At 40.0% G+C, this 23505-nt stretch overlaps 1 protein-coding gene across 4 annotated transcripts in view; it reads left to right on the forward strand.

Annotated features, from left to right (window-relative positions):
* The window catches only part of trim33 (tripartite motif containing 33), a 203989-nt gene that overhangs the window by 159639 nt on the left and 20845 nt on the right, over nt 1-23505 (forward strand). For 2 of the 4 annotated variants that reach the window (XM_068007293.1, XM_068007295.1), the window contains exons 8-15: nt 7009-7126; nt 7704-7951; nt 8600-8815; nt 11192-11392; nt 12057-12201; nt 17546-17621; nt 20567-20735; nt 22495-22847. In XM_068007293.1, the coding sequence (XP_067863394.1) occupies nt 7009-7126; nt 7704-7951; nt 8600-8815; nt 11192-11392; nt 12057-12201; nt 17546-17621; nt 20567-20735; nt 22495-22847 (1526 nt within the window). The remainder of the gene's footprint in view (nt 1-7008; nt 7127-7703; nt 7952-8599; nt 8816-11191; nt 11393-12056; nt 12202-17545; nt 17622-20566; nt 20736-22494; nt 22848-23505) is intronic. The other 2 variants (XM_068007294.1, XM_068007296.1) reach the window with 1 other exon arrangement.

Raw genomic sequence — 23505 nt, forward strand, 5'->3', positions numbered from 1 at the left:
CTGAAGGCTCCTATGCAGAGGAATCCCAAGTCTGTATCGTAGTGTGTGACTACGTGTGAAGTATGTGGAATGAAGACAATAAGGTTGGTGAGCTGCAGGCTCAAGTTGCCACATGGGACTATGATATAGTGGCAATAACAAGAGACTTGGCTCAAAGAAGGGAGGGATTGGGTACTTAATATTCCTGGCTACAAGGTATTCAGGAAAGAAAGGAGGGGGTGGCAGTATTGATCTAAGACACTATTATAGCACTGGAAAAGGATGATGTAGTAGAGGAGTCAAAGACAGAATCAATTTGGTTAGAATTAAGGAACAATAGAGGAGCTATTACACTATATGGATATATTCTATAGGCCACCAAATAGTGGGAAGGAGATGGAGGAGCAAATTTGCAGGCAAATTACAGAATGATTCAAGTACTAGAGAGTAGTGATAATGGGGGAATTCAATTATCTCAATATAGACTGGGACTGTAACCGTCCCAGAGCAAATGGGGAGGAATTCCTGAAGTGTGTACGAGAACTTTCTGGAACAATGTGTTTCCAGCCCAATGAGGAAAGAAGCAGTGCTGGATCTAGTTCTGGGGAATGAAGTGGGCCAAGTGGAGCGTGTTTCAGTGGGGGAGCATTTGGGGAACAGTGATCATAATATCATTAGGTTTAGACCGGTTATAGAAAAGGACAAGGAACAATCAGATTTGAAAATACTTAACTGGAAGAGGGTTAATTTCAGAGAGTTAAAAGGGGATCTTGCCCAGATGGATTGGAATCAAAAATTGATAGGCGAAACAGTAATTGTACAATGGGAAGTCTTCAAGGAGGAGATGGTTTGGGTACATAGTAGGCACTGGATATGGAAGGTCATCTAAAGCTAGGGCTTCCTGGATGACTAAAGATATAGAGATTAAAACCAAACAGAAAAAGGAGGCTTATGACAAATGTAAGGTACATAATACAGTGGAAAGCCAGGCTGAATACAGAAAGTACAGAGGAGATCTAAAAAAGGGAATAAAAGAGGCAAGGAGAGAGTATGAGGGTAGATTAGCGGCTAACATAAAAGGAAACCCAAAAGTCTCTTATAAACATATAAATAGTAAAAGGGTGGGACCGATTAGGGACAAAAAAAAAGAGATCCTCTTGTGGAGGCAGAGGGCGTAGCTGAGGTACTAAATGAATATTAAATTAACACAAGTAAAGCAACAGTAATGAAGAAAATAATAGCACTAAAGAGTGACAAATCCCCAGGGCCAGATGGTTTCCATCCCAGGGTTTTAAAGGAAGTAGGTGAGCACATTGCGGATGCCCTAACTATAATCTTTCAAAGTTCTCTAGATTCAGGAACTGTCCCTCTAGATTGGAAAATTGCACATGTCACTCCGCTTTTTAAGAAAGGAGAGAGAGGGAAACCGGGGAATTATAGACCAGTTAGCCTAACATCTGTTGTGGGGAAAATGCTGGAGTCTATAATTAAAGATAGGGTAACTGAACACCTCGAGAATTTTCAGTTACAGAGAGAGCCAGCATGGATTTGTGAAAGGTAGGTTGTGCCTGACAAACCTGTTTGAATTTTTTGAAGAGGTGACTTAAGTAGTGGACAGGGGAATGTCAATGGATGTTATTTATATGGACTTCCAGAAGGCATTTGATAAGGTCCCACATAAGAGACTGTTAGCTAAGATAGAAGCCCATGGAATCGAGGGAAAAGTACGGACTTGGTTAGGAAGTTGGCTGAGCGAAAGGCGACAGAGAATAGGGATAATGGGTAGGTACTCACATTGGCAGTATGTGACTAGTGGAGTCCCGCAGGGATGTGTCTTGGGGCCTCAATTATTCACAATATTTATTAACGACTTAAATGAAGGCATAGAAAGTCTCATATCTAAGTTTGCAGATGACACAAAGATTGGTGGCATTGTAAGCAGTGTAGATGAAAACATAAAATTACAAAGGGATATTGATAGATTAGGTGAATGGGCAAAACTGTGGCAAATAGAATTCAATGTAGGCAAATGTGAGGTCATCCACTTTGGATCAAAAAAGGATAGAACAGGGTACTTTCTAAATGGTAAAAGTTAAAAACAGTGGATGTCCAAAGGGACTTAGGGGTCCAGGTACATAGATCATTGAAGTGTCATGAACAGGTGCAGAAAATAATCAATAAGGTGAATGGAATGCTGGCCTTTATATCTAGAGGACTAGAGTACAAGGGGGCAGAAGTTATGCTGCAGCTATACAAAACCCTGGTTAGACCGAACCTGGAGTACTGTGAGCAGTTCTGGGCACCGCACCTTTGGAATGACATCTTGGCCTTGGAGGGAGTGCAGCGTAGGTTTACTAGAATGATACCTGGACTTCAAGGGTTAAGGAGAGATTACACAAATTGGGGTTGTATTCTCTAGAGTTTAGAAGGTTAAGGGGTGATCTGATCGAAGTTTATAAGATATTAAGGGGAACAGTTAGGGTGGATAGAGAGAAATTATTTCTGCTGGTTGTGGATTTTAGGAGTAGGGGGCACAGTCTAAAAATTAGAGCCAGACCTTTCAGGAGTGAGATTAGAAAACATTTCTACACACAAAGGGTGGTAGAAGTTTGGAACTCTCTTTCGCAAATGGCAATTGATACTAGCTCAATTGCTAAATTTAAATGTGAGATAGATAGCTTTTTGGCAACCAGAGGTATTAAGGGACAAGGGCCAAAGGCAGGTATATGGAGTTAGATCACAGATCAGCCATGATCTTATCAAATGGCGGAGCAGGCACGAGGGGCTGAATAGCCTACTCCTGTTCCTATGTTCCTAATACTTTGCATCGGTCTTCACTGGAGAAGAGGATGTTGCCATTGTAACAGTAAAGGAGGAGGTAGCAGCGATATTGGATAAGATAAAAATAAAGAGGAGGTACTTAAAAGATTGCAGTACTCAAAGTAGAAAAGTCCAAATGGGTTGCATCCTGGTTACTGAAGGTGGAAATTGTGGAGGCTCTGGCCACAATCTTCCAATCCTCATATTTAGGGACAGTGCCAGAAGTCTGGAGGATTGCAAATGTTACACCCCTGTTCAAAAAAGGGGGAGAGGAATAAACCTGGCAATTACAGGTCAGTCAGCCTAACGTCAGTGGTGGGGAAACTTTGAGACAATAATCCAGGACAAAATTAATTGGCACTTGGAAAAGAATGGGTTAAGTCAGCACGGATTTGTTAAAGGAAAATCATGTTTGACTAACTTGATTGGGTTCTTTGAAAAAACGGAGGGGGTTGATGAGGGTAGTGCGGTTGATGTGTATATGGACTTTCAAAAGGCATTTGGTAAAGTACCACATAATAGACTTGTTAGCAAAATTAAAGCCCATGAGATTAAAGGGACAGTGGCAGCGTGGATACAAAATTGGCTAAGGGGCAGAGAGTAGAGATGAATGGTTGTTTTTCAGACTGGAGGGATGTCTACTGTGGTGGTCCCCAGGGGTCAGTATTGGACTGCTGCTCTTTTTGATAGATATTAATGACCTGGACTTGGGTATAGAGGGTATAATTTCAAAGTTTGAAGATGACACAAAATTCAGAAATGTAGTAAACAATGTGGAGGATAGTAACATACTTCAGGAGGACATGCAATCTGGTGAAACGGGCAGACACATGGCAGATGAAATTTAACGCAGAGAAGTGTGAAGTGATACATTTTGGTAGAAAGAATGAGGGCCGGTAACCGGAGGACACAGATTCAAGGTGATCGGCAAAAGGCCAGACGCACCACGAGGAAACATTTTTTTGCACAGCGAGTTGTAATGATCTGGAATGCACTGCGTGAAAGGGTGGTGGAAGCAGATTCAATAGTAACTTTCAAAAGGGAATTGAATAAATACTTGAAGGGAAAAATTTATAGGGCCATGGGGAAAGAGCCAGGGGATTGGGACTAATGGGAGCTGGCACAGGCACGATGGGCCAAATGGCCGCCTCCTGTGCTGTACCATACTATGATGCTATGAATAGGTTACTTATTCAAACAATGGCCATTTTTCACATGATCTGAATTATTCACCCATCCATCCCTGCAGAGGTATAGCTTGGGGGTGGGGGAGGGAGATTGTTTTATGGTTAGCTAATTTGACTTGATCTTGAGGTTAAAAGTAACTTTCCTTTCATGTTAAATAATCTAGTGATTAAATATGGATAGATAATTATCAGATTTCTCCGTTATATGAACATTAGTCATCAGAGTCGTGGGTTACATAGGGCGCAGCTGCCGGAACAACTGAATAAGTTCACTTTGCATCTTTTTTCCTCCCCCCCCCCCCCCCCCAAATTGTATTCTCTTGAATATGAGTTTATTAAATAGTTCTCTTATGGTTGCCTCTGTAACAAAATCTGATTCAGTCTAAAAGTTTCTAAACTGAAACTGTAAAATTAAGATTTAAAGGCACTTTCATGATTTATACTTTTCTCTGATGCATTATTTGGATGCAGTTTTTGAAACTGCTGCAACAGGTTTTTAATATAGGTTTCCAAACTGTGTTGGATCAAGTCTGCAATTTTCCCTTTTTAATGTAATTGACTGTAATTGATTCTGCAGCAATGGAAATGCAAAATCAATGAAATTACATAATCCGTAGTACAATTCAACAGCTAAACTTGGAAGATACTCCATTTGTCTAACAGCCCATCCATTCTTCACTTTTTACATTTTTTTGTCTAATTTCATAATTGATTATAATTAAGGGTCAATAACCATTGACCTAAATCTGCTTCAATACTGCTATCAACCAATTTTAAATGAATATAGTTGCAGGTTAATGGGTTACTAAACCACTTGAAGCAATTCTGCTGTTTAAAAGGACATTGGGGAACTTTCTTACTATAATGAAAACATAATTGCTTACATTTATATCTGTTTCTTTGAGTTTATTTGAACAGGAAAAAGCTGTTTAATGCAAGTCTTTAAGTGCAATTTAATATATATTTAGTCAAGACAAGATATCTTTTATTAAATACTCCCTTCGACATATTCCACGTAGCACTTTCAAAATGGGTACTTGATAGAAATTGTTTAGATCAGAGCCCAGAAATAAAGATGGATTACATACTTTCAAAGGATCATCTTTGTTCTTCGAAAGGAAGCATTCTCCATGTACCTCGTGATTGTCCTCCTTCCTATTGTCTTGGATAGTCTTGTGTTTGACTTGTAGAATATGTGATGCCTCCCTTCTATAAAAGGCAGACAGTTCATTTTGACTGGTTTGATTGCGGTTTCTACCTAAAATTGAGTGTTCATTTCTATTTCGATACTATAACCAATGAGAATGGTTGGAATGGAATGTGAAAAAAAATTCAACTGGATGTTTTTGGTTGGAAGTGTTAGAAACCAGTCTACGGTTCTGGTTCTGGCAATTTAATTGGGTTTAGCATTTTTTGTTGTTGTTTGGATGCTTCATGATCTGTGTCTATTTCCAGCTCCTTTGGGGAATTTTTGTGCGCATCAAGAAATGCCTTTAGAGATTGTGCACTCTTTCCACTTCTTGTAAACAGTGTCAGTATTAACATTCCCAGCTCGAGTATAGCATGGCTGGATGCAAAGTAAATCTTGCTAAACTTTGCCCTAACAATGTGCTTTAATCTCAAACTCAGAAGAGCATCCCATTCTGTATTTTGAATTTGAACATTGACTTCTATCAAGTAATTGTATTTTTTTAATGTGGGAATCTAATGACATTGATAATACTTTTCCTGTCTTTATTCTACTTTATAATATTGGTATATGCAGCCTGTGTCATCAGTTATTTAAATGCATTAATTATTATTAAACAATCCTTTTAAACATCAGTAGATGCTGTGTAGTAGATTCTACAAATGAAGCCATGGCTGTGTTACAATCTCTCTGGTTCAGCTATGCGATAAACAGATCTTGCGTACCGTACCCTATGAATTGGAGAGCACCTATGCTGCCCAATACCTAGTTAAATGATAAGTCCGACTCAGGAATGCCAACAATAAGATCCCTTGTTCTGTGTACTGGACACTTTAATCTCTAATGAGCTGCCATGTGCATTCTCCAGCCTTTTTGAAAGGTGCACTGAAAAGCATTCGAGAGATGAAACACAATTTTAAACCTGCAAACTGAGATATTGTACATGACATACGTGAATAATCAGACTGTAGTTTTCACAGCAAGATTTGTAGGTTACCCATTGCTCCTTATACCGTCAAAATAATAGAAATACATGGCATTGCCCTTTGTTATTGGTTAAACTCACTTTATAAGTCAGTAGTCCCTGAAATGATTGGCACTAACCTTGGAAAACAAGAACTCTCTATGACCAAGACACTCTCCCACAGAAAAAGATATAAGGACAAAGGCTAACCCCTGACCCTTCCCTCAGCTCTTTGTATAGAGGATTGGCTCACCGAGCTGTCACTCAAAAACTACCACTTCGAATAAGAAACTATCCCCTCGTTTGATGTTGAAGTTATGGTAACTACATTGTCTCTGGAATGTGCTGGATGACTTCCATTCTCTCAAAACTGGTACGGTATATGAGAACATGCAATTACCTGTTTCATCTGGTATCCCAATTAATGGTCTTAACATCCAGATAGCTTGTGTCTATGGGAGTTGATCCTTTGTGACTTGGATCTCAACTTCATAGCAACATCATAATATAAATTAAACCATAATCCTTTCCAGGCCAAATGGGTAAAAATCTCATTGTTACAGCTATTCATTTTCACCACGTTCAATATATGGAGACCTGCCATTGGGCTACTGTATCAAATGCTGGAACTGAAAAAAGCTAAATGTGTGTAAGTGAACAGAACAGGCACAATCAAAATGACTAGCAAGATAACGCTTGAACATTCAAAATGTTCAAAATTATGAAATGATAAAATTTGTAGGCAGAGAACTCTAGCTTTGACTGAGTCGCCACAGGCTGTTGGCAAATATTTACATGGAAAGATTGGTCAAACTGATTGCCAATACCAATACTGAATTGCAAAATTGTTCAATGATTTTGTTTTCCAGATTACCTTTCAGTTGCGTCATATTCTTCGAGCACGCTGTGACCCTGTCCCGGCTGCTAATGGTGGAATGCGCTTTCACTGTGATCCTACATTCTGGGCAAAAAATGTGGTGAATTTAGGTAAGACGTTACCAAAATGAACTATTTGGTAAACGTAGTGTTTGCCTTGAGACCACTAATGATTCTTCTCTGTCCTTTTCTTCTCTTTCCTTCCTCCCACCTGCAGATTTTCCTCTTTGTTCCCCCCCCAATGCACACATGTTCATGTGCACACGTACATACAAACGTTTTCTTAGTTCTAATCGAACAATTTTTTATATCAGCGTGTGCAATAAGTAAACCTCCAGTGAACTAAACTGTAAGCCTTTTAACAGTATCTGTTGATTCTAAATGCATTTAAATTCATTGAAATATCCAGGGGTCTCTAACAAGACAACCTGGATTAAGTTTAGGACCTTTCTTCACTTTTTGTTTTTCCCCCAGCTGTGCCCCACTTGAACTGGCCACATCCCCACAGTTTTAGAATCAATATTGTTTACCATTGCTGTCTTGTACTACAACCTGAAATATGTCTGAAGAGCCACGGTACCTTCTAGAACCAAGGGCAGCAACCTTTACATGGACATTTTTAATGATGCACATGACCACCTGCAAATAAAAATTAACACGCAGACTTGATTTTTATTTTCTAAAATAGGTAACCTTGTGGTTGAAAACAAGCCGAACCCTCCAGGTTACACTCCCAATGTAGTTATTGGGCATGGTCCCCAAGGCCAGGGGCCACCTGGGGGGAAACCTCAGGGTCAGATTAACCTTGCACAGCTGCGCCTGCAGCACATGCAGCAGCAATTTGCACAGAAGCAGCAGCAGATGCAACAGATGAGGATGAACCATCCAGTAGGACAACACCCCCGGACTACAGGGCCACAAATGGTCCAACAGCAGGTACACTGTATGTCATATTACTGAAATGCGGTCTATTAATTTCTCTTGAAAGTGGAAGCATGAACTGTTTATAAACTTATGAAGGGTGGAACAAAAAATTAGTGATAAAGCGCTTTAACTTTTTACTGTACAACATGGCCATTGTTAAAATATTCTCCAGCACAAATGATCAGAAGTAACTTTTTACTTCTGATTGCTGAACCCTTTAAACAAGCAAAATAATTTTGGTCTTGAGGGAGGAAAGGCTATTGTAGCATTCAACTTTATGGGTCCAGCGTTGGGCCCAAAAAAAAGCATTAAACGTTAATTCCTTTTAAATAGAATGGACCTAGTATTTATACCATCAGATCGCTTCCTGGTGAAGGGTTTTAGTGTTATGGGTACAGCCGCACAGTAGCAAAATGTAAATACTGCAGGTCGAGCACAGCTGGAAAGCAGATAATTGTACATCAGAAATTGTAAGTGTAGCGTAGTTTCTCCTCTTCCCTGCCCCCACACAGCTTAATCTACATCATTAATGCTGGCCGTTACCATTCATGCAAGTCAAAGGAGTTGGTGCCTATACAAGGTCTAAAAGGGAAATTTCTGAAGTTGACCTTGCAATAACATTTTAAACCCTGCATAGGCTAATTCATGCTATCTTTTTAGCCTCCACGTTTGATTAGCATGCAAGCCATGCAGAGAGGAAATTTGAATGGTGCTGCTCTTCAGGCCCATCAGGCTCATCAAGCCCATCAGATGAGAATGGCGCAAAACGCTGCTCGCATGGCTGGGATGTCTCGACACAATGGGCATCAGTACCCAATGATGCCTCAGATACCACGACAGGTAAAGTGGTCACCCACAGAGATTCACAATTTGCAGGTAGTTTCAATAAAACTAAATTTAAGTATATTCCTTGCATGTATTAATGATTTTTTTTCTCAAAGAGTGGAACGTTTTATTTAATGTGCTTTTGGTATTAAAATAGTTTAAAAATACTAGTATAGCCATTCTGTTGCTAACGCGTGAAAGTTACAATTTTAAAACCACCGCTGCAGTTTGTGGGAAATGTATATTTTATTTGGTGGACTCTTGGATCATTGCCAGGCCAACCATCTCGAAAGGCTGGAAACTAAAGATGCATTCATTTTAATCCCATTTCCCAGATATTTAGGTGTCAGCCTTGGCTCAGTGGTAGCAATTTTGCCTCTGAGTCAAAAGGTCATGGTTTCAAGCTCCACTTCCAAGAGTTGAACACACAATCTGGGCTGTCACTACTGAGGGAGTGTGGTACAATCGAGCGTGCCATCTTTTGGATGAAACACTAACCCAAGGTTCTGTTTGCCCCCTCGGGTAGACGTAAAAGCTCCCATGGCACTATTCGAAGGAGAGTTCTGAGTCCTGGTCTACATTTATCCTTCAACCAACATCTAAAATAGATGATCTAGTTATTCATTTCATTGCTGTTTGTGGGAGCTTGCTATGTGCCGTGTTTCCTACATTACAACAGTGATTACTTCATTGACTGCAAAGTCCTTTAGATCATGAAAGGCGCTATATAAATGCAAGTCTTTCTTTCTATTGCATTCTCCCAGGCACATAGGCAGTGGATGTGCTAGTCCATAGGCTGGTGGGACCAGCTGTCCATAAGTGGTGCTGTTGTTATTCCTTTAACAGAGAACAAAATTTAATCAGGAGGGATTAGTGAAATATGATTTCTATCTCGCCCCAAATTAAAAGCATATTGCTCCTTCACCACAGATACCAAGGTGTTCCGTTCTACGAATTGCAAAATAACAAGCCTGTCTAGCTTTTAAAAAAAAAACTAGGGTGCCTGAGTATACCAGTGTTTTGAACACTGGTCATTACTCAGATTGTCGCACAAGTTTAACTGGTCATGGAAGAAAAAGATATGAAGAGTTCAACGATCTTAATGCTTAGATGACCACATATTGACTCTGGTTGACCACAGAGCAGCATTGGCCATGTCCATGGAGCTTTCCATGTTTTTTTTTAGCATCTAGCTGCATAGAAGTGGATGTGGTTGAATATATTGTTTTCAGTGGGTGGAATGGAGCAATAAATTCTAACCAATATCCAGCGCATTTTACATTGAGAACTAGCACATCTATTTAGGAATGTTTTTGGTGCATGGAAGCGATGAATGGGTTTATGTCTGTTTAAAATTTGGTTATTGACTTAGTTTGACTCTGATCTCATAATACAAACTGGTGGTATAGGTGCAGGGAATTCGGACAGATTATTCTTTCCTTTTCTCTCTCTGCATCCCTTCTGCTTCCACCCCTACCCTCCCCCCACCCCGGATAAACAACTGTCAAGGATTGGAAGTATATGGTCTGTCAGGAGAATTTTTTCAAAAAGTCAACGTTATCCATCAGTTGGCAAGATGAAAAAACAAGGCAGAAGATGGCAAATGATGTACATCCACAACTTTAGATTTGTACGTCATGCAACTTGTTTTTTCAAACCCTAATTTGGGCATTTTATATATGCACAATCTACCCGCACGTTACATTCCCCAGGTAAATTTGTACTCCATGGGTTAGCCTTTTGAGTGTTGCTGACACAACACTGTGCCCTGACAGTGCACAGCTCCCTGGGCCACTGCGTTTTCACTGGGCACTCGGGTATGTGTGTTTCAAAATGTCAACCCAAAACTTATTGAAAAATTTGACTTCGTTGCTCCATTGACCAATGTTATTAAGGTGCAGATGGTTTAACTTAAGAGTTTGGACAATAAGTAATATAAAATAAAAGTGAAAAAATAATTGCAGAAGAGATAGAATGGGGAGGCAAAGCAGATATAACTATTTTGATTTAAAAGTATTTAGTTTAATTCAGTAATAAAGTGGTCACTGAAGCCGTAGCAATTTTATTGTAATAAGTTTTTTTTAGCACCATTGAGCTGAAATCTTAATTCCTGGAGGGGTTGCCACCTTTGCTGGCCAATTTTCAACCCATTTTTACCTATTGCCTTTACACTATTACAGTTTGGAGAGAATGCAGTGAGCCCGTATGTTTGGTGCATGTCCATCTTACCATTACCTGAATAAAAATTTCTAAAATGTTTAAATTTTGCCATTATCGAAAGTCAAATTGGTTCCAATATTTTTTTAAACATTCCTGCTGAAAAGCATCTTGTCATTTTTAGCCAGTCCAAGTGGAGGGCATTTTTACTGTTTGGTCTAATACTAAACTAAGCTGTGTAACCGGTTTCTCTTTTTTGTTTTCTGACAGCATGCAAATCCTGGGCATACGGGACCATTTCCTGCAGCCTCGGTACACAATAGCATTCCAAATCCAACCAGTCCCACCACTGCTAGTTTGGCTGGTGCAAACCGTGGGCCCACCAGCCCCACAGTTGCCACAATAGAGCTGATTCCTTCAGTCACTAACCCAGAGAACCTTCCTCCACTTCCGGATATCCCACCCATTCAGGTCAGTAGCATGAGGTTTCTGTTGAATAGGTTGTTCCTTCTGCTGTTAAGTCAGTTAGTAAATTTTTACAGATGGTAAGTAACCACAGTCATTTGTGACCACCTGATCAATCAATGCAGGTAATGTTGTGCTCCTTTACAAAGTGTCTGATGAGCAGTTCAACAGGATAATCTGGATGTCTACAGAGATCTCTCTTGAATAATTTGAGGATCTATTGGCATTCAGTAAATATGGTTCCTGGTTGCACTGAAATTCTTTCTATTTTTTAGCCAGGAATAATTGCACTTATAATATAAACAGTAATGTTATTCTACTTTTTAAATGGATTTGATAACTTCTGTATGTCACTGCCACTTGTGAGTTCTAAGATAACTTATTTATCTCACGAGTATAGATTTGATACTGGAAATCTAGCTGAAGAATATCCACTGCTCTCAGTGGATATCTCAATGTCATCTGTCAAGTTCAATTCAAACACAGTAGGAAGAGCAGTTTCACCATTCCATTGTGTATAAAACAAAAAAAATCTCAATTTAGTCTAATCTGTCCTCTATTCTTAATGGTAGCACCTATAAGAATATGCAACTTGATTTAAGCTGTTTACAAAACTAGATTTAAGAGTTGTTCCTTTGCTTATTTTCTTCATTGTTAATTCTGTCTGCAGCTGGATGATGCTGGATCGAGTACATTGGACAATCTGTTGAGCAGATTTATCTCAGACAGTCACCACCACCCACCACCACCACCACCATCCTCCTCCAGTTCAAACCCATCCCCTGGACCCTCAGCGCCATCCCCTGGACTAGCAAGTAAGGAAATGCAATGTGCTGGAAATAGTCACACAAATATATTGATACTAAAGAAAAGTAGATTCTTATAAATTTTGCTAATGAAGTGCAACTTAAAATTAATCTATTGTATATTAGGCATTTTTATGATGCTAATATTATTTACATTTTACTTGTTATGGAACTTGTGCATATAAGATCCAGAATGTCTGATTATGATTCCTGGAGTAATGTCTATTGTTAAGTGTGCAGTGTTAAAAGTTGAAATGTTGCAGTAATTTATAGACATTTGGTATGAGTTCAACTTTTTTGGGGGAGCGGTGTAAGATTTGAAATTGTGCTGTGGGATAAAATCAACAAACATCTTTCCTTGTTCCTTTAGCCTGTTTATTTAAGGGGGGTAAATGTCTCTTTTTTTTAAAAAAAGGGAAGATGGAATGTCATACATGCTGCTACCCTGCAGTGTTACAAGGGCATTGAGTTTTTAAAAAGGATTTGGCACGGCTAATTTTCTGAAGTTCATGATTTATTTTTGTTTGGGTTCTAAATGTCATATTTGGAAATGATTGATTAGAATGATTATGGTAGTAATTTATTTCTTCAGTTGCTTGCAATATCTTACTGTAATTTAAAGCAGATTGAGGTATGTGGCTTTCTAGTTGCCAGAACGAAGCAACAGAATCCTTTATAGAACAAATTTCATACAAAATTATATTGATAGGGTGTTTTTGCATTATATAAATCAGAAAATTATGGATGCTTGTCTCCAAGAGTCTGTCCACTAGAACTGGTTCTGTGGGCCATCTTGTGTTTTTCTCTCGCCACAGAAGTTAGTTGCACTGTAACAGGCCCACCATGCGACAGCTTCTCAATTGGATGACCTTTTGAGTAAAAGCAGTGTCATGAAGATTCTCTGGGTCTGTCAAGGCTGCAGATAGAGTAGAACATTCCTAGGTAACCACCACCACCCTCCTCCATGAGAGCACCGTAGCTGAAGTTCTCAGCCTTGTCCCCTGTGACTGACTTTTATAGTAGGATGACTAGTACAAGCCTTTAGGGTAACTATTTGTATAAGGCCCGCTTGAGGTTGCTTGACTCAAAAAAAAAAAAAAAAACACCTCCCTTTACAAAATCTACACAGAATAAGCCTATTCTGATTGTGTGCTCTCTTGCTCAGTGCCAGGAATGCTTATATTACATCTCAGTACATAATGCTGATTAGTTTCAATGAATCCCTTAAATGGAACTTTGCAAATCGCTCAGACAGGAAAAAAGATAACATGACAGCCTGTTAGAATGGATTACGTTTGCTGGTTTGATTCCCTTAAATTGACTTGTCTGTATTTACAATCCATTGGCCACTCTGACAAGTGTAGCCTCAGCCGGCTGGCTAACAGTATAGGAATTTAGGAACAGGAATAGGCCATTCAGCCCCTCGTGCCTGCTTTGTCATTTGATAAGATTGTGGCTGATCTGTGATCGAACTCCATGTACCTGCCTTTGGCCCATATCCTTTGGTTGCCAAAAAGCTATCTATCTCGGATTTAAATTTAGCAATTGAGCTAGTATCAATTGCCGTTTGCAGAAGAGTGTTCCAAACTTCAACCGACCTTTGTGTGTAGAAATGTTTTCTAATCTCACTCCTGAAAGGTCTGGCTCTAATTTTTAGACTGTGCCCCCTACTCCTAGAATCCGCAACCAGCAGAAATAGTTTCTCTATCCGCCCTATCTGTTCCCCTTAATATCTTTTAAACTTCGATCAGATCACCCCTTAACCTTCTAAACTCTAGAGAATACAACCCTAATTAGTGTAATCTCGCCTCGTAACTTAACCCTTGAAGTCCGGGTATCATTCCAGTAAATCTACGCTGCACTCCCTCCAAGGCCAATATGTCCTTCCGAAGGTGCGGTGCCCAGAACTGCTCACAGTACTCCAGGTGCAGTCCGACCAGGGTTTTGTATAGCTGCAGCATAACTTCTGCCCCCTTGTACTCTAGTCCTCTAGATATATAGGCAAGCATTCCATTAGCCTTGTTGATTATTTTCTGCACCTGTTCATGACACTTCAATGATCTATGTACCTGAACCCCTAAGTCCCTTTGGGCATCCACTGTTTTTAACTTTTTACCATTTAGAAAGTACCCTGTTCTATCCTTTTTTGATCCAAAGTGGATGACCTCACATTTGCCTACATTGAATTCCATTTGCCACAGTTTTGCCCATTCACCTAATCTATCAATATCCCTTTTGTAATTTTATGATTTCATCTACACTGCTTGCAATGCCACCAATCTTTGCGTCATCAGCAAACTTAGATATGAGACTTTCTATGCCTTCATCTAAGTCGTTAATAAATATTGTGAATAATTGAGGCCCCAAGACACATCCCTGCGGGACTCCACTAGTCACATCCTGCCAATGTGAGTACCTACCCATTATCCCTTCTCTCTGTCACCTTTCGCTCAGCCAACTTCCTAACCAAGTCCGTACTTTTCCCTCGATTCCATGGGCTTCTATCTTAGCTAACAGTCTCTTATGTGGGATCTTATCAAGTGCCTTCTGGAAGTCCATATAAATAACATCCATTGACATTCCACTGTCCGCTACTTGAGTCACCTCTTCAAAAAATTCAATCAGGTTTGTTAGGCATGACCTACCATTCACAAATCCATGCTGGCTCTCTCTGATTAACTGAAAATTCTCTGTGTTCAGTCACCCTATCCTTAATTATAGACTCCAGCATTTTCCCCACAACAGATGTTAGGCTAACTGGTCTATAATTCCCTGGTTTCCCCCTCTCTCCTTTTTAAAAAGCGGAGTGACGTGCAATTTTCCAATCTAGAGGGACAGTTCCTGAATCTAGAGAACTTTGAAAGATTATAGATAGTGTTGCCTGTAAAAAAAAAGGAAGGCTCCTAATCAGCCACTGAAGACTACTTGCTTCATTTTTCACAAACCCTTCAGAGTTTAACATAAATTGAGTTGTACATTAGGAAATCCGTGCAGTATGATTTGCAGAACCTGATTCCCCAGAAATTAATTCTGTGTACCCTCCCCCTGGCACTGTATGTCACCACATGACTAATGAGTAAGTTTCATATTGTTAGACCATGGGTTTTTCTGTACCATTACCCAAGAATGTACAAGCTCTCGATCTCTACTCCCACAAGACAGTTTTAGAAGCATAATACTTCTACCTTGAGAGTAAGTCACAGGGACAGGGGGAAGTATAGAACAGAAAAGAACACCCCAATATAAGGAATGGCACAGCGTCTTAAAAATCTGAGGCAGCCTGTGGAATGTTCATATTCCTTGGACAGTCTTGCATTGACTGTGAATCTGGCAGTACTGTACAGATGTTGCATAAACACCTTAACTAGGAGTCATCAGCTTAGTAAAGTGCCAGTAAATTTAGGATTAAAGCTGACAGTGGTAGTGCCAGACACAGATTCCTATCTGGTAGCAATCCTCCACGGCCATCTCTAAACTTGGCTGTATGGGGTACTCAAAAGTGCACCTCAACACAATTTGGTCTGTATTTTTGAAGTCAACATTAGGTTCATTTTACGGCACTTTTGTCCCCAGCTCCAAAATAAATCAGCATTTTTGTGGATGGACCACACACGTCTTTCTTGGAAAGCAATGTCTACTGTTTGTGACAGTTACAAATTGGGGCATTGTATAACTTCAGATCAGCCACATTGAGTTGGCTGGATGTCATTATCAAGCACTGGTAATAACTTGCTTCTGTTTCAAAGTCACTACTACCTAAAACTTAAAAACTACTCTCCTGAAGGTACGTTTGTCCTTGGCATTTGACTTGACTAGATGGATCGTTGAGTTGCACACTTGTAATCTCTATTGCCTATTGTGGCATGATAGTGTTGCCTTTCACCCTCATCCAAAATTCATACTCAGTTGAATGTTTTTTGATTCAGAAGTTGTTTATTCTACCCAGCACCTTGTATGTCTAAAAGCACAGTTTACGCTGTGGGTGTTAAAAGGATCAACCACTGAGCTGTATAAAGCGGGCCACAGAAAAATCATCTCAGCTACTTGTCCTTTGGGGCAAAGGTCTTGTTTGGAGACTGAAGTAGACTGCACCAGTTTCTAGGTTATGGACGTTGAAATTCAATGAAATTGGGGTCGTTCAAGGACAGCTATAGGACATTATTTGTGCTAATTTCAAATTAATGACAGTACAGGGTAACTAGAATTCAGACACTCTTGGAATATGCATTCACTGCCTTAGCATTGATGCCTTAACCTTTCCACTCTAACTCATCTGTTACAGATATGTAATTACACATTGTGTTCTGAACTCAAGGGTTTTTATCCTGGTGGGAGAAGTGCCTATTGGTGTGGAATGTTACAAAAATGCACTATTTGCCACCATTCTGAGGATTGAGCTATTTTAATAGCAGACTTCCTATCCTCCTTTATACTTGCGAGTGGGTTTTAGTGTGGAGTTTCCTCAAAGGGAACAGTTGAATGTATTTCTGCTTGTGGAATTCCACTGTAAAAAAAGAAGGAAACTTTTATGTGACTTGTTAGAGATTTCCCCCTAACTCCACACCAAATTGGGAGTTGACCAATCTTACTACTGAGTTTATACTAAGATGATTTAGTCAAGAGACCAGAAGATGTCTGCCCTGTAGCGGTCTTACACAACGCACTCATGTGTAGATTCCATGTGAAAAGGTTCCATATAAGTGGGCAGGCATCCCTTTGATTTTTCCTGATTGGATAAGGCTACCTTAAAGGAGCATTAACACGGCTGAGGCAATTTGTTGGTAGCTGTCAGAAGGGTTAGCTTTGAAAGAACATGCATTTAGTTTTTCACATTTCCAATTTCACATTTCTGCTTGTTTTTGTGAGAGCATATTTTAACTTCCTATGCCTGCAACAAAGTGAGCATTTTTGCCAGCACTTGTCAGATTTTTTAAAATTTGAAAGAATTTATCTCCCATTTCTTGGATCTACAAAGATAGTTATGAATTTATCATTAAGGAATGTTCTTTATAGTTTGTGGTAGAACTCTGAAAGCATTTGCACAGTGGCAGAGTTAAGGTGTAAGGGTCGGGGGAGTTGAAGTCCTGAGTTGGCACAGCACATTCACAATGACATCCTCCAATGTCGCTTTGCCATTCGCATCAGACTCGAAACACCAAAGTGATCGCAATTGGGAATTGAAAAGTTAAGTGAGTAAATTATTTGCAGTCAGTTCTGGCGAAGTCCTGATGTACAAACTTGATCGACCTCAAAGTGATGGGTCATTACTCCCCAATCCCCCACTGGCTCTGTTGTAGCTTCAGTTATTATATACACACAAACCTAGGCAATGATACTTAATTTTTTTTTTCAGTTGCAGCCTTGGCAATGGCTAACTCCCACACTCCAGTCAGACCCTCAAGCACCTCTAGCACTGGTAGCAGAGGCAGGTAAGTGCTTTAAAAGTCAAAAGTTCGTCAAAGCTCATTTAGGCTCGAGTTATATTGACTTTCCAGTCTGCAGTAAAGCTGTTTTGCGTGTGTATCAACACGGAAGCTGCAGTGTAACTCAGGAGTCTGATCATTTTTATCATATTGTCTTGCACTACTTGGGATTAGCACTAAGTGTAATGTAGTTCTAGCCCTCTGCAAAGCAACATTTGAAGAGCACCCAGAAGTGTATTGGATCTCCTGGGGAACCTTCACGGTTTATTTTGGATTTTTAAAAAAAGGTTGAGAAAGTGGATGCTGCAGTCCTTGTGCTGTAATGATTAAAAACTGACTACGTGGGAGCAGAGCTCTCCATGCCCAATGCTCCTTTGTTGCTGATATGTGTATGACGAGTAGTGAGGCGCAGCCAGTTGGTACATACACTGGTATATGCAGTATAGCAGCAGCCTACAAATTGTTATAAATCTAGTACTGTATAATACATTTTTCCTGATCCTGGCTAAGATTCTATTTGTCCTAACTACAGAGGGAGGTTATTTCCCCTGGCTGGATAGTCTAGAGGGCATAGTTGCAGGATAAGGGGTTGGCAATTTAAGACTGAGATGAGGAGGATTTTCTCCACTCAGGGTAGTGAATCTTTGGAATTCTCTACCCCAGAGAGCCGTGGATGCTGAGTTGTTGAGTATATTCAAGGCTGAGATAGATTTTTGGATTCTAGGGGAATCAAGGGATATGGGGATAGGGTAGGAAAGTGAAGTTAAGGTAGAACATCAGCCACAATCTTATTGAATGGCGGAGCAGGCTCGAGGGACCATATGACCTACTCCTACTATTTCTTATGTTCAATGTCCTGTGTTTTTGTTCCTCTTCCCTATTTGATCTGTAGGACTGGAACTAATAAAATAAAGGGGGTACTGTGGGGACTTTTTCAAAAATCAGCCTGTGTCATAGAATTTTTTGAATATTTATTAAAGCACCACTTGATCTGCCAATTCTACTTTAAGACATTTTGTAGATTTCCACCAAAATTAATCTAATTTCTCTTGCCATTGAGATGGTTACTTTCAAAAATGGGATCTGTACAGTAAAAATGCAACATGGCATACCTCTAGCTGTAAAGTGCCTGTTCTGTCATCCCATGTTCTGCATTTTCAGATAAAAAGGAACCCTCATCTATTTGAAGCCGGTGTTTCGGTGCACTTTGGAACAGATGAATTACTTTTTGTATTGTAGTCACTGTTGTATGGCAAACATGGCAGCCAATTTTTTAAAAAAGTATTTGGTCTCGGGATGTGGACGACAGCATTTAAGGCCCATCCCTAGTTGTGCTGGGATGGTGGTGATACAATGTCTTTATTGCTATAGTCCATGTGGTGATGGTGCTCCCACAATGGTGTTAGGGAATTCCAGGATATTGTACCAGCTTTGAAGGAATAGCGATTATATGTCCAAGTCAGGGTGCTGTGATTTAGAAGGGACCTTGCAGGTGATGGTGTGGCATTGTGGGATCTGATTGCACAAGATGAGTGCATGATTGTGTAGAAAAATATGGCAGAGTAAATCATTGTATGTGACGTGCTTTGAGATGTTTGTGAGAAACATGTTAAGATGCAATATAAATGTCTTTTTCTTGCTGTTCACAATTAGAAATGTTAGTGGGGAATAAAGTTTTTTTTTGATGGGATAGTAATGGGAATGTGAGATTATGTAAGTGTGTAGCATTAGTGAATGTTCTTTCTGTAGCAAAGGCATTCTGAGCTAAGTAGCAGAAAAAAGTCACTATTGGGCTTTCTCATTACTTCATTTTATCGCTACATGCTGTTGCATTATTCTAACGCATTGAAACATATAATATTCTGAGGGGGCTTGACAGGGTTGATGTTGAGAGGTTGTTTCCCCGGGCCAGAGAGTCTAGAACTCGAGGGCATGGTTGCAGGAAAGGGGTCGGCCATTTCAGACTGAGATGAGGAGGAATTTCTTCTCACAGACGGTTGTGAATCTTTGAAATTCTTTACCCCAGAGGGCTGTGGATACTGAGTCATTGAATATGTTCAAGGATGAAATAGATTTTTGGACTCCAGGGGAATCAAGGGATATGGGGATCAGGCAGGAAAGTGGAGTTGAGGTCGAAGATCAGCCATGATCTTATTGAATGGCGGAGCAGGTTCGAATGGCCGTATGACCTATTCCTGCTCCTATTTCTTATGTTCTAATGCAAACTAACGTGTATTTTTGGGTGAAAGAATTAGTATTACAAAATTGTGTGCTTTTGACAGGGTAAATTAATGTTTTTTTTCGGTGGGTTTTTGTGCTCAAGGTGAGAAATGTTGTGCTGGAGAATAAAATATTTTCCATTTGGAGTACACAGTGTGTTCATAGAGTGCACTTAGGTCATATATCGAACAGTTAAGTGCAGAGTAAAACTCCCTCTGCTCTGTCCCAATATCATGCCTTAGCCCAATCTCTCCGAGTATCCTTTGTTGTATAGTGTGACATTTTTCCATTTCCCACACCAGCCAACTAGTGACTTAACTAAGTGAGATTGCTCATTTAACACAGTGCTGATTTTTTGGGGTTGTGGAGATGTGCTGTGCTTCTGTGTCTACCAGTAATTGGATTGAGAGTTTCCAAACTCATTTCATGTAGAACCAGTATAGCCAGCAAACAAAAGATGTTCATAAATTATCCTGCCTCAAGTGAATGTATTACTACCTTACATTAAAATTTGGATCCGAAAAGAGTAAACACCAAGCAAAATGTTTGAATTGTCCTGATCTGAGTTTAATGCAATTCAATTTAAATATATTTCGAGCTCAGTGACAGCCCCAACATTACCATGCGTTATGCATTTTAAAATGTGCAGTCTCATAAATCTGTGACTTTATATTTCTGTGATGTGGTTAAAATGAAACTCAGCACTTCTGATTGTAAGTGTTTCCTTGCAGCTGTAGCTCCTCTGGTAGAGCCCATGGTCCAGAGAGGGGGATCTCAGTCGTCCGACCAGATCAGGTCAAAGTGAAGCAAGAGCCGGGCACGGAGGATGACATGTGCAGTTTCTCTGGTGCTTCTATAAAACATGAGCATTTGGAAGATGGCCGGAGAAGTGCTTGCATGGTAAATTTGAAGTAATTGTGCTTTAATCAAAAAATCAGGTGTATTTTGCAGTGGCAGTCCTTGCTTGAGTAACGAGGTTGGTGGATAATTTGGGCAGAGACTTAAAATAAGCAGCATTAACAAAATATATGCTTAACTAATGCACTCTATTACCATGTCAGCAATGTATTGGTAACCAATAAAGTACAGCAGAATCTCATTTGTAGTTTAAAAATTTCTCATTGTATCTGGGGGAGAAAAGGAAAGTTAATCTGTAAAACAGCTCTTGGCAGCACTTGCTGCTGTTCTTGTCGATAAATCCTTGGTGTTTTCAGATAGGCGGTGGTGTATATTTCACTGTAGTACTGGCTGGTGACTCATATGGAGGATTGTGTTACTCAGAGAAGTAGAGTGAACTGAATAAAGTATAGGGTTGATGAGCTCCAGCATAGTGTCTCACTGGAAATCGGTACTTTTGGCTCCAAGTGTAATGGAGCTGTAAACTGATTTGAATCCACTACAATCATCTGGATACATTCCCAGACTCAGTTCCCTCTTACTGCCTCATTTACACTGTACGCATATATACAATACATATATGTGTGTGTGTGCACACACACACACACACACACACACACACACACTATATAATACATCATTGGGACTCCTTTTGTCACAAACCTTGTATCACTCTCCTTCCTGCTGCGATTTTATTGCAAATTGGCAACACAGCTGCAGCCAGTAAGTCGACTATTCTGAAAATGACAATTGAATGGTATAGTGCAAAGGAATCTAAAGGAGGAGTATATTTTAAGACTGTAATACAATCAGAAAGGTTCAGATGATGTATAAAACCTGCTCAGGTGTTCCTTCCATCATTTGAAATGTAATCTGAACTCCACTGATTGCGTTACAGCCCTGTAATGTACTCCTTGGCCTATGTTCTGTATAGCACAGGACTGCACTTCCAAGATTGATTTCATTCAGATTGCTTTCCACATTGAGAACCCTGCACAAAGAGAATTTAGTTTCCTAAGCACAAAAATGAATATTTCATAGGACTCCTTTTTGTTTCGCAAGAGTTGTGCACAAAAGATAGAAATTCCCACAGAAACAAAGATGGGTTCAAGAGCTAAATGAAAGTCTAACTTTGAGCTTTGGGTGTTGATGATTTACTGATTATGCCTTGACTAGCACTGCATAAACACAATCTTTTTTAAAAGATGAAGGAAACTAAAGATGGTTATCAGAATTTAGATACGTGGAGTAAAATTGGGGAGGGGGGTTCCACAGAGTATATTTAACTTCCTGAAAAAGGAATATTTTAATAATATGAATAGTATTGGAGCTATACAAGGTGGAATTACAAAGCCTGCAGTTTTGGAAACAGCTGTGTGGTATTTCAGCTTTTTTTGATACTAGGAAGACGTTCCAATGTTTTTGAGCATTTCTTTAAAAACTAAAGTACAGTGCTTGTACCTTTGATTCCCCATGTGCGGACTTCTGATGCTAATCAGAGACCAGGTGCTTCCCTGCAAGGAGAATTAGAAGCAGAATGTCACCTGAGGCAACATGTCTGACTTCTCAGTGGCCATCTTGAAAATAGCGGAAACAGAAGCCTAGGAATAGGTTCGCTTCCTACTCTTTTGGACAGGGAATGGTGTGTGGGCTGCAGAGACCTCAACTTGGGCACGCTGTGCAAGAGGAACTAGGATTTCATAAGGTTTGCTTGAAACATTGACTACTGAATAATCCACATGCAAACTTCCTTCAAATTTAGATGAGCAGTCCAGAAAGCAGCTTGACACCACCTCTTTCCAACAACTTGCACTCTGAGAGCGAGACCGACATAGAGGGGCTTCGGCATGTCGAAAACCATGTGAAGATGGAGCCCCCCGACAGGACAGGAAGCTGCAGGCAGTTGGGTTATACATTTAATGGAAAGTCTCCGATCCGCAGTTTTACGCATCGATCGCCACGAACTGGAGGGGACAGCAGCAACAACAAGGATGACGACCCCAATGAGGACTGGTGTGCAGTGTGTCAGAACGGAGGAGATTTACTGTGTTGTGATAAGTGTCCAAAGGTTTTCCACCTAGCTTGTCATGTACCTACACTTCTCACCTTTCCCAGGTAAGTCTGTGCCACCCTTAACATTGGGTAGTTGCAGTACGTTTAGGATTGATTTCTTCTAAAAGGCTCAATGAACAATGGGTTATCATGTGGAAGTCAGGTGGCTTGTTGCTATTCAGCCTCTCTTCCATAATAACTCTTAATATTTTGGATTTGTTCCAAATTAAAGTATAACTTGTACAATGGATTTTAATCCATTATATACTCTTTTTTTTTTCTAAATACCAACTGCAAGACGCATTAAGGTGTACTGGGTCTGTAATAAATTCCAAGTGCCTCATGCTGAATTTAAACGTCACAAATCAATTTAGTGATGGATGCACACAACTGGATGTCTGAAAGTCATGTCAGTGGCCCATGTCACAAAATGCAGTTTATTGATGTAAATGCATTACCAGTTATTTTCAATGCAATTTCCTTTACTCCTTAAACAGGAGCAGAATGGCAGAAGTGTAAACAATCTGCCATTAATTAAATGCCAGCACCCCAAGGGAGCATACACACTGCTTATCCTCCCTCAATGAGCCTGTAACCCACCCTCTTTTCCTGACTTAAACGTCCTTCACCATGGAAAACCCTGTCAGGCCTTATTACATAGACATACAACACTCTGTCCAGAGCCCATTGCCTGTATCTGGAAATACCATGTAATGTATCA

The sequence above is a fragment of the Heptranchias perlo genome, chromosome 27 (assembly GCF_035084215.1).
Source record: "Heptranchias perlo isolate sHepPer1 chromosome 27, sHepPer1.hap1, whole genome shotgun sequence".
NCBI lineage: Eukaryota > Metazoa > Chordata > Chondrichthyes > Hexanchiformes > Hexanchidae > Heptranchias > Heptranchias perlo.